Below are 18,911 nucleotides of genomic sequence, written 5' to 3'. Positions count from 1 at the left end.
GGGACTACTTTGAAGTCGCACAGATATGAATGGTACGCATTGGAAATCATGGGGTACGACTTGTCATGCAACTTTGCAGGACAAGTCGCACAAGTGTGAAAGGGGCCTTAGCTATGTTATATGGGGGGTTTGGATACCTGGTTCTGTGCACATCCTGGTCCGCTGAATGACATGAGGCCATGGCAGAGACTTCTGTGAAGAAGAAATGGAATGTCAGTGATCTGAACTGTAACCTGCTGACTCTGTATATTCGGGAAATCAGTTAAACAAACTTTTGTAGCTGCACATAGAACAAAATCCATAGAACAGCGCTGAGCTCAACTGGCCCAATATCAGCATTTTAGTGGGTTTCTTTAACATATAAAAAGGTACACGTATTTGCGCAGCGGTCTTACAAGCGCACTTTTTTTGGAAACGATACACTTTTTTGAATTAAAAAATAAGACAACAGTAAATTTAGCCCATTTTTTTTTTATATTGTGAAAGATAATGTTACGCTAAGTAAATTGATACCCAACATGTCACGCTTCAAAATTGCGCCCCTGCTCATGGAATGGCGCCAAACTTTTACCGCTAAAAATCTGCATAGGCGACATTTAAAAAATACTACAGGTTGCACGTTTTAAGTTATCAAGCAATACAAAAGTGCCACAACGATATTTACATTTTTAAAAACGATTTATGAGCAAAAAAATCATATAAATGACACAGGGACCGGTCTGTTGCTATCTACAGCACAGGAACCCTACCTGGTCACCTTTTCCTAACATCGCCTGAAAAATTCTTCATTATAGTAGTGAGATTTTCTAGCGCTTAATCACGCACAATAAAAGCTGGTCTGTGGTACTGGCACAGCTAAAACTGCACTGTTGAATTATGTGGTTTTGATAGCGGCCGAAAAGGGTTAATAGTGCTTGTTTTGTGGCGAGAGTTGCACTCATTTCAATGGACAGGGGAGGTGGAGTAGGGCTGTATACACCGCTCCTGCACCGCCCCAAAGATGCTGCTTGCAGGACTTTTTTTCCTGTCCTGCAAGCGCACCGCTCCAGTATGAAAGCACTCAGGGTTTCACACTGGGGTGGCTTGACAGGCGCTTTTTAGGCGCTCTTTTTAGCGCTAAAACGCATGAAAAGCGCCATATATAGAGGAGAAGACCACCAGAGGAGATATTACCTGGCTGCCCCACTAGGGTGACATGGGTAATGGAACTTCCATGCAATAATATGATCTTCCAGTTTGGGATGCATAGGTATTGCTATAAATCTAAACATCCTGTCATAAAATGAAGACAGGAAGAAGCAGACAGACACACTTACCTCAGTGCTGTGTTCCTGGGGGTATAAGGTATAGGTGAACATGCCGTCCGAAAATGCCCCACTGCAATAGATATAGAAAAGGGTACAAAATTACACAGGAACCACACATATCCTGATCACTCCCTATGTAACCATGGCTAGAAGTAATAGAACAGGTCATCCAACTAGGTTTCCACACAAGTTAGTTTTACTTCTAGAGCAGGAGGCCAGATTGGGCTTTCAGCTAGGTGCACACTATTGCAATCAGATTCTGAACTTTCAGTGTGATGTTGTAGTGCAACTTGGATGTGGATTGCATATTCTATGGAGCCAAATTCGCAGTGGAATAGCACCAAACTAGTACAGGAACCTTTTCCAAAATCGCACTGCTCTGAGTTGCATTGATGTGAACAGGTACCATTGAAAACATAGTGATTTCCATTGTCATGCAATTCCCTCTGACTTAAGTGTGAGCTTTATGCACAAATAAATTGTAGTCCAGCAACACAGGGCTTGTGCATAAAGAGACAAGAAGGAGATGTGGATACTATATCCTAAATCCAGCATGGACTTCTACCTTCTTCTCTGATTGCATACCACCTCCTCACACTTGTGTTACTGTCTGCGCTGTCCATGGGAAGGGTCATAAAGAGAACCATCATACTATGAGGTCACAGCTAGGATTTTTAATGCTCTCAGGGATCTATAGCAGTGGAAAGCATTTTAACTCAAGTAGACTTTAGGTAACTGAAAGTTGCAAACCCTTAGAGAAGCTAACCATACATGGACAACTCTGGCTGTAGGACAGTCCACACCAGGGGTGGACATACCATCTGTACAGACTGAAAAGCTGCATAAGGGCCCTCTGAGACCTAAGGGTCCATTTATACTTTATGGCTGGATAAGTGCAGAGGCCACCTTCTTCTATTATGTATACTTGGATACTGACAACTTCCAGGGCAGAGAGAGAAGTGGGAGACATTCTTCATGATGCCCTCACTATTTTCCTGGTTTATAATATCCAAGTGAAGAATACAACAGGACCTCTTACCCCCTTCTTGACCAGCACTAAGACATCCAGCATGCTTGCCATTTCTTCCTTTGGAATGGAAGTAAAAGGGGTGTCTGCTGTGTCACCTCAGTTGTATATTATCGACCCTGAGAGAATTTGGGGTTATCACAAAATCTACATGCATATCTACCTATAGTCTATTGCATAAAGGGGCCCTTTCGTATATAGGTCTTCCACTAGTCCTCACCCCCTGCTGTGTGCAGTCTAATCTGTGACAAATCCTATATAAAATACAGACAATGTGATGTGAGATACAACAGATACAGTTGCACAGAACCTACAGACACTTGTATTTATTATTTGCTCCTCTTTGAGAACAGTCCAAAACCCTTCGTTTTCTGATATAATTTTATTTTCCAAAATTGTTTCTTTACCCTGACTTGCAGAAAAAAAAACAAAAAAATAAAAATAAAAATAAAACTAGGTCCTGCACCACCCACCTGAAATGTTCACGCTAGGCACAGGCCTGTGTGGCTTTGCAACAAACCTGGGGCAAGGTCTCCTGACCATTACATTACCCTGCATTTTATACAATTTAATCTATAGTTTTTTTTTAGATTCTCTTGACGTTCAGTACTAACAAAAATGTAAAACATATTTTACAAATTTTATTAAAAACTGAATAGGCACCATATTTTTCATTTTTGATATTTACCACTTGCAGCAAGTAGGTGACGCTATAAGCAAGTCACAAAGTGGTCAACGAATCAGAGAGCAGCTACTATGCTAAAGGTAGATCTGAATGATCCAGTGGAGGGAATGATCCCTCTTCCTATGCTGGCAAAGATGGCAATCTTAATTCCTTATGACTTAAAAAGACAATGCATTTCACCCCGCCCCTTGGAGCTTAATCATAGGGAAGGGAAGAAGCGAAACAATCTCGATCCCTTCCCGCCCCTTAACTGGGTCTCTACGTCTGGGGACGGGGGAGGGATTAGTGGTCACAGGAACGGCTGATCACATGGTTACTGTGATTGGCTGTCACAGTAGTCACATGATTGGGAGTCAGTCCTGCTGGCTCACGTTCATTAGTATGGATCAAGAGCTGTCTTAGCATAAAAAGGATGTCAAGGCCCACCTCTTTGCCGCTGCACATTTGTGTTAAATGGACAGCTATAGGTTAATACAGTCTGCAAGAAGGCATCAAGGTAGTGCTGGGCTTTCTTATCAGACTCAGCATACTTTGCGATATGCAAGGCCTGATCACTATTTTTGCATGTGAGCATCACTCAGTGGCACTTGCAAGGGTCCTGCAGACATTAGATCACATGTTGCATCCGTTTTTTGTCATCCAAAGTCTATGAGCAATTATGTGAGCTGCCAAAATTAAAAAAAAAATTATGGTCATTTGGTGCTGATTTTAAGCAAGTCAGATAATTGCATGATACTATGGCAGCCATGAACTATTATATTTTTCACTATATTATCTGCCTCAAACTTGTTATTAAAATGTTAGGTCACAAGTTAACCCCTAAAAATTATATTTCAGCGATAGGAGGTGCTTTGAAGGTTGAGTCAGCCCCAGCTTCCTGTATATATTGCATGTTCCAACACCGAGATCTCCTTGACAAAATGACTGGCCCACCTGTGAGATTTTGGGTATTTTAAATATATTTGAATAAAAGTTTTTGCGTCTGGAGTGCGGCTTTAAATATTCACTTAAAAGAAGTATGGGATTTTTTTTTTTTACCTAGGTGGATGCAGCATTGGTCCAATGTTGCATTTGTCCCCTGCCGGCTCTAAGGCTGAAAACCGAGCGATCAAACACCATTGATCTATCAGTGATTTGTGAGCAGACAGCTGTTGACTGTCCGTCACCGCTCTCTGCTCTGCCCCCTCGCTCACTGGAGCACTGGACTGTGGAGGGTCTCAGTGACGTGCTGAGAAAGGGTGCCAGTCCAGGCATGTGATCTTTCCCGAACCTGGACCGGCTCTGTGACGTCAGTAGACAAAGGACTTCAGCCTGCTATCTGCTGAAAAGGGGTCACAGGAGAGCAGAACGAACTGCACTCCTGTGATACATAGAAGTACAGCCAAACGAGCTTTGGCTGCACTTCTCCTTTAACCCCAATTGAAGATAAAATCAACAAATTGAATCAAACATGCAGGAAAGGGGGGCTTTTTTTTGTCAGACCTCAAAACCTCAAAAGATTTCCTGGCATAAAACAAATTCCAAAGACAAACACTGAAAACTTGAAACTGTTTCTGGAAACCTGGAAGGACCAGCAGCTATGATGCATGTGATGTAATTACTGTATATAGATTTTATTCTCTTGAGAGCTGTTCAGCTGTCTCTGTGATCCATTGTCCTTACAATAGATGACCTCAGGGATGTCTTCTCTGATGATGGTAATGACTGAACACAGAGAGCAGGTGATCTCATCAGACATAATGATAAAGAGTCAGTAGCAGATTTCTGCACAGAGGACGGAATGAACTGAGAGTTCCGCAGTAACATTCCACGCTGTTCCGCCACCCCCACACACCTCCTGCTGTCACCAAATGTCTCAGCGCCACAAGCCACATCGTAGGAAGTCATTAGAGAGAAGCAGAGAGCTTCGCTGACAGTCAGCCAACGCGCGTCTCATTGGAGAAACTCACCTGAGCCCGTAGCAAGTGGAGATGGCAACCCATGACACCTCTACCCCACGTACATGACCGCTGTAATAGCAGTGATCTCCCACTGAACCAGGACTCTGCAAAACACACACAATGTAAAATTACAACACTAGGCCAAAAATAAAGATCAATGAAGGCTAAACCAGAGCTAAATTATTTAAAGCTGGTCACATGCATTAGGATCTCATTGTACAATCGTTGACAAATTGTGGTTTACAAAAAAAATGTGTATATTCTTCTATTGCCCGCAGCCTCCTCGAAATTGTTTTTTTTTTTTTTTGCTGCTGTAATCTGATTTCCTGTTAAAGAATGGCTACATTCTCCATGGTAAAATTGTATGTAGGAACTTAGCCACCTTCTCCTGCTTGCTCCAGAGATGGATTATTAGGGACTAAGGGATGTGTAGTGTGTATAGAGCAGTTTACATGATCGCAACTAACGTGCACTACTCGTTCCAAATAAAAGAAGGTTAGGTTTCGGAGCTCGAGGGGGACATTACAAGGAGGCTGAAAAACACAGTAAGAAAAAATGCAATGAAATATAGATGGAAAATGTGAATGGGGGATATTACTGCGCTACCCGGTGTGTGAAAAGGAACAAACAGCTTCCACATAAGAATGTGACAAAAATTCAATATAAGAGACAGGTGAAAATGTAGCACTAAGGAGTGAGAAGCAATAATCAATAGCAATATACCAAACAATATAAAAAATGGTGAAAACATATGATTTTCAATCAAATCAATCATACCATGAAATTAACATGTGAAGAATATATATATATATATATATATATATATATATATATATATATATATATATATATATATATATATATATAAAGACCTTAAGGTAAACTGATATAGAGTCCACCACAAAAAAGGGTTGTTGTTCAGAAGTGGGGTACAACGGCCTTGGCAGTGGCAGGTATGTGAAGCACCAGGGATAATGTGTCCTCCACCCAAGATCCCAAGATGAGAAGTATGTACTCTTTGGCCGTGTCATTTCTGGGTTCAGGCCACAGGTGCAGTCGTGTCCCCATGATGTTATTCTTGGTGTCGTGGGACCGGGTCTGCTCTGTTCACTGGCTCCCAGAACGAGGCTTGGAACTCATGCTGTCATGTGATCAGCTTTGTTCCAATCACTGGTCTTGGGATTTTGGGCGTGGAATTTATGCCGGCCGCGCCCCTTCCAGGTCGATGCCGCATACGATGTTTTGCTGATTGGCTTCTCAATTTATTTGTAACTTATAAATATGTACAATGTGGGGGAGCTGATGTAAGCCCCTGTTGAAGTCCATTGGGACGAAACGCATTGGTCTTGGCTTTCAACTCCCCACATTGCTTTTTATTCTGTGATCACAATTTTATATTCATGGATGCATGTTGGTTTTTCAGTAAAATGCACCTTTTTGACCTACACCATATGGAGACATTTTTTCTTTCTATATCCCCTCGGATGAGAGTTTTTGGCTTTCCAATTCGGCTGTTTAACATCTGAGTTCCAGCCTCAAGTCCATCTGCATGATTTCCTGGATCCTTTCTTGGACTTCGCTGGATTCCCTAGATCGTTACCGGAAATCCGCTGATCGGGCCATTCTTGCATGATTGACTCATTGTCGCTGACACTCAAGTCCACTGCTTCTGGTAAGAGTACATACCCCTCATCTTGGGTGGAGGACACATTATCCCTGGTGCTCTACATGCCTGCTAAGGCCGTTAAACCCTACTTCTGAACAACAACCCTTTTTTGTAGTGGACACTATATCAGTTTACCTTAAGGTCTTTCCACCTTTGGGACTTTACACTTGTTTTTCATTACTATATATATATATACATATATTTTCACATGTTAATTTCATTGTATGATTGATTTTCATCATATGTTTTCACCATTTTTATTTATTATTTGGTATATATTGCTATTGATTATTGCTTCTCACTCCTTAGCTCTACATTTTCACCAGTCTCTTAGAATGAAATATAGATTACAGGGACATTAAGCAGTGGATGTGTAAAGATTATTATTGGAGAATAACATTACCATTCAATGTATACTTTACAGTTTTAATATAGACTCTTCTTAAGAGTACTTTCACACTGGGGTGGTGCCGGCGTTAGCGGTAAAGCACCGCTAGTTTTAGCGGCCGAAGAAACCCCCGCTAGCAGCCGAAGAAAGGGTTATAAGTGTCCTCTTTGCAGGTGCTCCGGCAGCACTGCCCATTCAGTTCAATGGGCAGGGTGTTTTGGGAGTGGTGTAAACACCACTCCTGCACTGCCCCAAAGATGCTGCTTGCAGGACTTTTTTTTCCATCCTGCAAGCGCCCCGCCCCAGTGTGAAAGCACTCGGGCTTTCACATTGGGGAGGCATGAGAGGTGCTTTTCAGATGCTTTACAGGTTCTATTTTTAGCGCTTAATGGATAATGTAATGTAGTCATGTGATCGTGACACTACGCATCAGAACAGACAGGCACCGGAAGTGGCATAGGTTGCGAGCTCGCCGCTCGTGGTGCTGTGTTTGTGTTTTACACTCCTAATGTGAGTACCCTATTGGCTGTTTTTATAATAAACGCATTTTAGCCCTTACATACTTCGAGATTCGGGACTTCCTTTCTTCCCGCTCCTTTATGCACTGCACTTGAACTGGAACTCCCTCTATATATTTTTCATCACTGAATTTCACCGCCTCAAGAAGAGAGATCTAATGCCACGTACACACGGTCGGACTTTACAGCAGACTTTGCCCGGCTGACTTTTCGACGGACTTTCTGAATGAACGGACTTGCCTACACACAATCCACCAAAGTCTGTCGAATTCATACGTGATGACATACGACCAGACTAAAACAAGGAAGTTCATAGCCAGTAGCCAATAGCTGCCCTAGCGTGGCTGTTTGTCCGTCGAACTAGCATACAGACGGCGGACTTTTCGACCAGACTCGATTTCGACGGATTGATTTAAAACATGTTTCAAATCTAAGTCCGTCCAACTTTTGAGAAAATAAAGTACGCTGGAGCCCACACACGATCGAATTGTCTGACGAAATCCAGTCCGCCGAGCAAAGTCTGCCGTAAAGTCCGCTCGTGTGTACGCGGCATAAGTTTACTCATTGCAGGAGCCAGGATCCTTCTGGCCGTCTCTATATAATATTTAACGCTGTTACCTTACAGCGATAAGGTAAGGGACCACCTTATACAGAGGTGTTATTACACTGAACAAACGAATCACTAAAGTCACTTTATTCACTACCTGATCTGCACAAAGCGCTATTGGGAGCAGCACTTCACATCTCCAGCTCACCGTTATATGGACATTGTTTTATTAGCTCTTTAGATATAGTTGTAATAGTATTTATGTGGTTTTCAGCACTAGGACTTTATTACTATTTACTTGAAGATTGAATTTCACTACTGTCACTGTTATCACTTGCACTTTATATATCCTAATCTGCCTACAGTGGTTATACATATTTATTTGAGTACTGGGCTTTTAGCATTTTAGGACTGATTCTTTATGTGCGTAAATACTATTTGATTAATTACTACCTAGAGCGAAACATCATTCATTGATTTTTTTATTTCAGTTTATTTTTGGGTTAAGGTTGACCTATTCGGTGTTTGCTGCAGCTAGATTCCCTGTGTGTGTGTGTGTGTATATATATATATATATATATATATATATATATATATATATATGTATATGTATATATATATATATATATATATATATATATATATATATATATATATATGTATATATATATATATATATATATATATATATATATATATATATATATATATATATAATGCAGCGTGGGAATACCCCCTCTTTTTTGTTTCCCATCACTTCCTGTCCTGGAGACTCAGCATGAAGTGAGAGGATATTTCTCTAAAATGAGAGGCCCCATTCAGATGGGCAGCTGCCATAATGTGTGATTCTTACAGGCGGTGAAATTACCTGTGTGTGTGAACAGCTGCAGACTATACAAATCAATGGCCACTGTTTTGCATCGAACTACTCATCCAAACAAATCAATAGGAGCTATGCCGCTCCAAACTTGCTTCTTTCCGTGTACCTTCATCTCTCATCAGATACACACCTAGGAGCGCATTCCCGTTCAGCTGTTTCACTTGTCAAGAAGTGAACAGGCAGCACACTGATGCCCTTACCGATGTAAAACCAGCTTTAATATAAGGCTTTATTCACAAAGGCATCCCTATACGTATACCTGTGGAAAGGACCGTCTTTGCCTGCACAGGAGTTTTGTGCATATAGGCAGTCCCATTCATGTCTAATGGGACACAGCTGCTGGTCCCAATATGCCAGCCCTGTGGGTGTGCGCCCACGAACGCACACTGTCTTTGTTCAGGGACACACACCCACACAGCTGGCAAATTGGGACCAGTGGCTGTGTCCGTGGGTCAAAAAAGACATTAATTGGCTGCCTGCACGTGATTGAATGGAACACTTGTGTAGACAAAGGTCAGGTGACCCTTTGCATAGGTGGAAGCATAGGTATGCCTGTGTGGATAAGGCCCAATAACTAGAGGAAACCTAATATATAGTCTTGCCTGTTCACCTCCCACTCCAATGCCTTTTACCCCACAGAAGGCTTAATCATGGAAACCACTATGTTGTCTCCATGATCAAGCCCTTCATGGGAGGTGGACAAGTGAAACTATGGGATTAATTTAATAAAGGCAAACAGACTGCGCACTTTACAAGCGCATTCGCTCCAGCACTTAGTAAATGAGGGGGAGTTCTTCTGACTTCCATCATCCAATCGTGTGCAAAAAAAATGCTTTTTTTTTTTTTTCCTTGCAAAATTCCTTTCAGTAAATCAACCTCTTTGTATCCTCTACTTAATTATAATAGAGCTGGTTTTACATAGGTATTGGAATCTGTGCATGGCCTATTCATTTCAACCCGACAAGCTCTAATCCAGGTGAGTAATTGCAGTAAGGGTCTCTGGCTGGCCCTGAGGTGGCAGTTCAGGCCACTAAGACTCTGCTGATCATCCAGATTGTATGCGGCCCTAGTGCTGCTGTGCCCACATGTGGAGTTTAGCTGCATCTAAGCGCTGCTAGCCTCCCTCATTCGCTAGTCTGAACAAGGCTGTGGACAGTTGTCCTCTGAACAAGTGCAACATTGGATTTAAAGTGGTTGTAAACCCTTTACAACCACTTTTTACTACAGGCAAAACTATAATTAGGCTTAACTGTAGCTACACTGGATATTTCCTAAACCTGCACGGTTTGGGATATATCCCCTGTATTTGCATGTGCTGACGTCATCGGTACATGTGCACTTAAGCAAACTGAAGCAATGGCACGTACGTGCCATTGCTTCAATTAGACTGTACCATTACCGATGGCTCCCGTGCATGCGCAGGAGTGACGTCTTCGTGGCCCTGGCCAATCACAGCGCCGGAGCCACGATACCTGGAAGTAACCCCCCCAGGAGAGAAGTCAGCCGCCGGAGCGGTGAATGAGGACCGCTATGGGGGGCTTCGATCTCAGGTAATTCATAATGAGCTAGTATGCTATACATACTAGCTCATTATGCCTTTGTCTTGCAGGTTTTTTTTTTTTTTTTGGAATTTTTTTTTAGGGTTTACAACCACTTTTAAATTTGGATTCTCCATCAATTTCTGTCCACTTGACAATAGTCACCAGGACAAGTTGAGAGGGTGAATTTTCAGACAGCAATAAAAAAAACCTGCCATGGGGTTACAATTCCATCTAAAGCAAAGAAAGTTTTGACTATTAACATAACACTACTAAAAAATAAATGAGAAAAAAAGGGCACACAAAATGTAAAAATTAAAAAAAAATTAAAAATTATGAAAAACTAGGTAAGGAGAGACTAAGGGAGTCAGGAGTTAATTTAGGGCCCCCACTCTATGTTGCTGCAGCTCACATCACAAGCAGATGATAGAAAAGGCCTGTGATCTACAGGACAGGTGCTGCAACAGTGTACCTGTGACAATGTATAAAAAAGATACATCAAAGCGGGTGGATCGCCAATTGTAGGCGAACGCGCCTTTCTGCATACATACAAACAGGAACATCCATTTTTCATTGAGCCCATACTGTCTCTCTTTGCTCCAGTTTTATGTAGGTCATCTCTGAATGGGTAAGGCTCACAGTGGAAATAGGATGCCTTCTATGCGTCCTCTGTCTTAGCACGTACATTTGATTTTCCTTACATAACGGGCCCAAGTGTTGAAGTGAAGTGGAAATAATGATAAGACAATATCTGGGTCCCTCCACCTCCCCACAGAACGTGGCCCGAGGTAAACTGAAGATTCATTTATTAGTGCGCCGCAGTTAAAAGAACTAGATGTGCCAAGTTCGGGGCTGCGCGGTGAGAGCCCATACCTCCCTCTATGACCCATTTTATCCACAAAGCTCCAGGAGCTGCTCCCTCTCCCACATCTCTTCAGCAGCAATAAATAATGGATGCCAAGACTTTTTTTTTCCCAAGTCCGTTATTAATTGAGACCCAATTAATTAACACGAAGGCAGAACACTGGAGATTTAAAGAGAGATACACTATGTTGTCAAAAGTATTGTGACGCCTGCCTTTACACACACAAATTTTAATGGCATTCCAGTCTTAGTCCGTAGGGTTCAATATTGAGTTGGCCCACCTTTTTCCGCTATAAAAGCTTCAACTCTTCTGGGAAGGCTGTCCACAAGGTTTAGGAGTGTGTCTATGGGAATGTTTGACCGTTCTTCCAGAAGCGCATTTGTGAGGTCAGGCACTGATGTTGGACGAGAAGGCTTGGCTCACAGTCTTTGCTCTAATTCATACCAAAGGTGTTCTATCAGGTTGAGGTCAGGCCAGTCAAGTTCCTCCACCCCAAACTCGCTCATCTATGTCTTTATGGACCTTGCTTTGTGCACTGGGCCAAATCGTTTGGTGGAGGGGGGAATATGGTGTGTTTTGTTTTTTTTTCAGGGGTTGGGCTTGACCTCTTAGTTCCAGTGAAGGGAGCTCTTAAGGAGTCAGCATACCAAGACATTTTGGACAATTTCATGCTCCTGACTTTGTGGGAACAGTTTGGGGATGGCCCCCTTCTTGTTCCAACATGACTGCGCACCAGTGCACAAAACAAGGTCCATAAAGACCTGGATGAGCGAGTTTGGGGTGGAGGAACTTGACTGGCCTGCACAGAGTTCTGACCTCAACCCGATAGAACACCTTTGGATGAATTAGAGTGGAGACTGTAAGCCAGGCCTTCTTATCCAACATCAGTGTCTGACTTCACAAATGCGCTTCTGAAAGAATGGTCAAACATTCCTATAGACACACTCCTAAACCTAACCTTTCTTTTTTTTAATTTTTAGCAACAAATAAAAACCCCAGTGGTGATCAAATACCAGCAAAAAAAAGTTTTTCTTTGTTTCTGTTTTAAAATATTGTAAATAACTAAGTTTTCTCCTTCACTGATGAGACTGCACTGACAGGCACCAATGAGGTGGCACTGATGGGCACTGATGATGGGCACCAATATGCAGCACTGAAAGGCATCACTGATGGGTACTTATGGTTGGCACTGATGGGCGCTGATAGGTGGCACTGATGGGCATCACTGATGAGGAGGCACCGGCAGGCATTTATGATGGGCAATGATTGGCCTCATTTATGGGCACTGGTTGGCATCCCTGGTGGTCATGGGTGGGCATCCCTGGTGGTAATCCCTGGTGGTCCTGGGTGGGCATCCTCGGGGGGGCTCCACTGATAATCAACCAGTGCAGACCCCCCCTGACAGGAGAGCAACCGAACGGCTCTCCTCTACTTGCGCCTGTCAGGCGCGATAGAGGAAAAGCCGATACACGGCTTTTCCCGTTTACACTGTGATTAGCTGTGATTGGACACAGCTGATCACGTGCTAAAGAGCCTCTGTCAGAGGCTCTTTACCTAGATCGGAGTTGAGGTGTGTCAGACTGACTGTCGTCCGTGCTGGCTCGTTATCCTGCTGGACATCATATATGATGCCCAGTCAGGATAACCAAACCACTTCCTGGCCGTCATTCTGCTATAGGCTGGGCAGGAAGTGGTTAAAAGGAGGTGAAATGGAAGTGTCAGATTATGAATCTCAGAAGCATCTCAGACTAATTTCAAACCAAAAATGATGCCGTCGACACAAACCCAAAGCCAACGTTCAACCCAGGCCCTTAAACAGAAAGCTTAGCTGGACTTTAAGAAACGGAGTCCGCAGTGGCAGCCAAAGAATTTCTATCTACATGTTTTGCCCTAAAAACCTCAAGGAAAGGATCAATGAAGGTATTGTAAAACAAACAGCAACTAGGCTTACAGCTGCCAGATGGTGAGCTTAAAACAGGGCTCCACCCAAAAATGGAAAGCTCCGATCGTCTGCCTCCTGCCACGTTTGGCCCCTTTTGAGGGGGGGAGAGGGTACCTGGTTTTGACAGGTACCCGCTCCTACTTCTGGCTCACTTCGCTGTGGCCTCCTTCACTCCACAGCCGGCCCATTCACAAAGCGCAGCATGATTTGTGTATGCGCATGGCTTCACAGCCGGTTTCCCTTAGTCAGGATGGAGGCGCCAGCACCTAAGAGCCAACTCAACAATTGGCTCGGGGGAGGACACACTGCTGGATCCCTGAACAGGTAAGTGCACTAATAGTAAAAGTCAGCAGCTACAGTGTTTCTAGCTGCTGACTTTTACTTTTTAGGGTGGGAGGCTGGAACTCCTCTACAAACGTGACCGCTGGAATCTGATGGCTACAGAAAGAAAGAGGTTTGATATCCTTGAAAGAAATAGAAAAAAAAAAAACAAAAGCAGGAAAATTAAGCTTTAAAAATGACAGACCAGATCAGCACTGCATGGCTCTGCGAGGTACAGCGGGGCTCTCTTTCATAAAAGGTGTACAGAATAGCCTGCTCCCCCAGCAAAGTGGATATTAGTGAAGAAGGTAAAGCTGCGTTCACTTTGAACAACCGAGTCATGTGGGAGCGCAATGAAAAACTGGATTTTGTTTTAGCACATGGTTTAAATTGAACACCACTTCATCTTGTTCAATACCATACACTTTGCTAGGTCAATGGTCTCCATCACTTTAGTAGTTTAAATAATGATTGTTTTTTTGAAACTTGGTTACGCCTTATTGAGCAGAAAACACAGATGTGATATTAGTAGTACTTGTAATTATCACCTAAGTGTTAATTAGCATGTGATACAAAGTGATAAATACAAACACAGCCAATGAGTTTAAAGTGTATCTAAAGGCAAAAACCTTTAGATTTAGCTTTGGATGCTCAGGGTACCAATGTCAATGAGATATATAACAATGGGACAATCACATTTTACAGTTGTCAGTAGAATAGGAGGCAAGTGGGAATCTTCTAATATGAATACCAGACAACTGTCTAAAAGGGAAAAACAAAAAAAAAAAACAAAAGAGAAAAAACAACCAGGTATTTAACTATTACCTACTAACTTCAAAACTTACAAAGGTTTGACATTTGATACAATTTAACACTTTTGCCAACAAAATCCTGGATTTATTTCCGAAGGATGGTGGCTCAAACTTATCTTGCATACACACGGTCGCACAAATGTTGTCGGAAGTTCCGAACGTTAAGAACGCGGTGAAGTACAACACATACGACGAGCCGAGAGGAACGAAGTTCAATAGCCAGTGCGGCTATTCTCCTTGATTCCGAGCATGTGTGGAATTTTGTGCGTCGGAATTGTGTACACACGATCGGAATTTACGACAACGGATTTTGTTGTCGGAAAAATTTGAGATCCAGCTCTCAAATTTTTGTTGTCGGAAATTCCGACAACAAATGTCCGATGGAGCCTACACATGGTCGGATTTTCCGACAACAAGCTCACATCGAACATTTGTTGTTGGAAATTCCGACCGTGTGTACGCGGCATTAGTGTTAAGGCAACGAAATAGCTTTGTTTAATGAAAATTGTGCTGTCAATCAGCATAATGTGATGGAGGGGGTGGGCATAGACACCACATATGAAAGGGTGTCGGGTAATGGATTGCATGGTAAATTCTATTTAATCACATAAGCAAGATGTAAAAAAAAAAATGAATGAAATGAATATTTAGCGATCTCAGCAGCTCTTCATTTCCTGATTTTCTAATAGACCAGAGTTCTCTTGCCTAAGTGACATTATAATGAAACACTCACCTGCACCCGAGTATTATTGTGATCGTTGTAGATTATTTCAGTGTAGCCAGATGATAAAAGATGGCTGAAAAAGAAAGAGGTGTCATAGTCCAAGTACATAAATATACAACACCTGCATCTACAGCTTAACAGCCATATATCCACATTTCATAAGATTAGAGTGAGATTTGGTGATGTCACTACTGCGCTGCTTATAAGGTTGCCACTTCATCCCTTTAAAAAAGCGCACATATTAAATTACACAGGTTCTGTGGCCGATTAAGGTGGTAATTAAATTCCTTTGGTACCTTACCTGCATTCAACTAAACCCAAGAACCTGTGTTGTTCATGTGCGTTCAGTTTTAAAGGGATGAGGCCGGCAACCCTAGCTGCTCACCTTGCTGGAGAGGAAGCTGTACCTGTGGCCTTGCAGTGCAAGGATCTCTCTACATATTTTGTTCTGCAAATCTGTGCTTTCTAAACCTCATCTGCAGGTTCTTGATCTAACATTGCCCTGCTAGTAGGTTGACTTTTGGTGTGTTGGCCACCTCTACACAGTGAAGAAAAAGCAATTCATTTATAAATGGGGGAACGACCAGCAGAAGGGAGAAGATTGCAGGAAGTAGTGGAGAGTAGTCTTTTGCCCTCTGCTTACCATATTTTTTTTTTTTTAAGCATATAGAGTTCGAGTTTGCACACTGCACAAAAAGAAGTGTTATGGAATATATCATCTAAGTGCAGTGTGCAGCATGAGAGTATATAACATACAGTAGAGTGTTTAATGGCACAGTGAGTATATAACATACAGCACCAGTATACCAAGTGGAGCGATGTGGAATATTAAATATGCAGGACAGTGTACAGAGTGAAGTGATGTGAACATAGCTCCCAACAGTCCCTGATTTGGAACAATGTCCCTCTGTCCCTCTTTCCTCCTCATTTGTCCCTCATTTTGGTCTGATCTTTATAGTATATAAAATGCACTATTTATCTTTCAAAAAGTGTTTCCCGGTGCTAAACCTTTCATCCAATTGCTAAATTGCTGCATTTGTAAACTTCAAAAGCCAATATAAAGGAATAGTATATGGTAAAAATAAAGCACTTGTGGGTTTAACTAATAATTTTTTTGTACGATTCCCCTTTAAGGGGGCGTAACAGGGGGTGTGTCCTATGCCTACATACATTTGTTAATAGGTGTCCCTTGCTCCCATCTCAAAAAGTTGGGAGGTATTTGTGAAGTATATAACGCATTCCTCCCAACTTTTTGAAATGTAAACGAGGGATGCCTATTAGTAAAAGTATGCAGGCATAGGACACACCCCCTGCCACACCCCCTTAAAGGAGAATGATGCAAATAAAAAAAATTTTAAAAATTGGTTAAACCCACAAGTGCTTTTTACCACTACTATTCCTTTATACTGGCTCTTGAGATTTACAAATACACCAATTTAGAAATTGGATTAAACGTTTACAACTGGGAAACACTTTTTGAAAGATTAAAAAAGTGCATTTTATATACAACTATAAAGATCAGACCAAAATGAGGGATGAGGGACAAATGAGGGGGGGGGGGAGAGGGACAGAGGGACTTTGTTCCAAATCGGGGACAGTCCCTTGAAATTTAGGGACAGTTGGGAGCTATGTATAACGTACAGCACATTATATAGCAGTGAAGAGCATACAGTATACTTTATAGCACAATGTACAGAGTGGAGTGATGAGGGAAATGTCATGTACGCTCACAGAGTGGTGCAATGTGGAGTATATAATGTATAGCACAGCACACACATTTGAGTGCTATGGAATATTTACTGTACAGTCCAGTGTACAGAGTGGAGCAAAGTGGAGTATATAACGTACAGCGCATTGTGCGGAAAGAAACAGTATGGAGTCTATATTGTACAGCACAGAGAACAAAGAAGAGCAGTATAGAGTATATCATGTATGGTACTGTGTACAGAGTGGAGTGTATTATATACAGCACAATGCACAGAGAGGAGAGACATGGAGTATATAATGTACAACCCAGTGCACAGAGTAGAGAGATGTAGAGTATATTCAGTAATGTAGAACCCAGTGCACAGAGTAGAGTGATGTAGAGTATATACAGTAATGTAGAACCCAGTGCACAGAGTAGAGTGATGTAAAATATGTAATTACAGCACAGTGTACAGAGATGGAGTGTGGTGAAGTATATTATGTACTGCACAATACACAGAGGTACAGTGTGGAATATAATGAATAGCACAGTGCACAGAGGAGCAGTGTGAAGTATATAGTATACAGCATGTTGTGTTCATCAGACACTTTATTGATCTGTATGTTGTTGCAGCTGTCCTGTGCAGGTCCTGGGAAAATCTACCACAGTTTTTCCCACAGAAGTCACTGCATGTCTCCAACGTCTGTGGTAACATTTAGCTGTTGTAGGTACTCTGGTGTTGTATAATATAAGCATCCATCAGCCCTGTAGCATCACAATCTGCTGTTCCTGGATTCTTTCATCTTAGTACAGTACAGGTGGAAGGTACATATGGTCGCCTGCCCTGTGGATGAATGCATAACTGTATAATGATAGGAAATACTTACTGCTTTAGCTCCAAGTCCAGGATAAGCTCTTTCCTAAACGCTGGAACCAGGAAACTGACTCTGGCGAGATGGGCGGACTGCAATACAGAGACAGAAGAGAATAACGCAAACTGAAAGGAAAAAAGTTGGCAAAAGATGCATCACTTTGTGCATCACCCTTACACTGTTTATTAAATATGAAGATATGTAACAACTGGAGAGCGGGAATTTACTAAGAGACAATACATTTTCCAAGGCCTAAATGAACTGCCTGGGTAGTTTCTAACAACCAATCAACACAGCTGTTTTATGCTTGTAGTGCAGAGGAGAAGCGGAATGCAGTCTGTATCCTCATGTAGCACCCTGATGTTTAGGCAGGGTTGCTCTTGAATTTACCTGCCAGGTGTAGTTACCTTGGCTCATTGTTGAGGATCAGTTGATTTCATCCTAACTCTAGAATTGCTGCACTTCTCAATTCTGCCGCTAGATGGCCGGGTACCTGGTGTCATTAGATAAGACAAGGGCAAAGCAAGGGCAGATTAGGAGTATATTGGGTATCTTAGCCAAAGTGTAGGGGTTTTCTTGAATCCCTTGGCTTGCTGGGAAAACCTATATATATTTGGGTGGAGTCACGTGATAAGTGTTCTGTGCCCCTTGACGGCTGTCTGGGTGGATGTGTCTCGTATTGCCCGGGCTGCTAGGCCAGAGTTTGGGCCTATCCCAGGGGGGGACATCTGGCTTCTAGGCTGTCTGAGGGCCTATCCAGAAGCAAGAGAGCAGCGCAGGGTTGGGATTGTGGCTTGCAGTCCAACCAGAATTGGCGGTTCTGCCGGCCAGAGAACCTGTCATGGTCAGAGGTAGAGGGGAAGCTGTCGCCACTAAAGGACCAGCCACCTTGTTACCAGGGACCACCATGAGTAGCTGAAGTAAGTACTGGAGCAGTATTCTCACCAACTGGGGACACTGAAGAATCAGGAAAATTCAGCAGGTGTCAAAGCAGGGACTCAGCCAGCGGAGGTGATGTTTGCAGAGCAGCCTTGTGTGTCAAGCCAGGGACCGAGCAGGCCAATGGGGTGAAGCTTGAGAAGTATCTGGAGTGCCAAGCTAGGGACCCAGCAGAGAAGCGGGGTGACGCTTTGAGGAAGATACTACAGTGAAGATTGGAGGAGCTCAAGGGATTCAGAGGCAGTGAATCATC

At 42.6% G+C, this 18,911-nt stretch overlaps 1 protein-coding gene across 1 annotated transcript in view; it reads right to left on the bottom strand.

Moving 5' to 3' along the window:
* ADAM11 (ADAM metallopeptidase domain 11) overlaps window positions 1-18,911 on the bottom strand; it is a 98,525-nt gene that overhangs the window by 58,426 nt on the left and 21,188 nt on the right. The window contains exons 3-7 of the mRNA XM_073607717.1: window positions 17,735-17,811; window positions 15,170-15,233; window positions 4,969-5,063; window positions 1,317-1,377; window positions 138-192 (exon numbers count right to left, since the gene is read on the bottom strand). Coding sequence (XP_073463818.1) covers window positions 138-192; window positions 1,317-1,377; window positions 4,969-5,063; window positions 15,170-15,233; window positions 17,735-17,811 — 352 coding nt within the window. The remainder of the gene's footprint in view (window positions 1-137; window positions 193-1,316; window positions 1,378-4,968; window positions 5,064-15,169; window positions 15,234-17,734; window positions 17,812-18,911) is intronic.

Source organism: Aquarana catesbeiana, linkage group LG12 (genome assembly GCF_042186555.1).
Source record: "Aquarana catesbeiana isolate 2022-GZ linkage group LG12, ASM4218655v1, whole genome shotgun sequence".
NCBI classification, from domain to species: Eukaryota; Metazoa; Chordata; class Amphibia; order Anura; family Ranidae; genus Aquarana; species Aquarana catesbeiana.
Note: the sequence above shows the minus strand (reverse complement) of the source record. Positions and strands in the feature narration are given on the sequence as shown.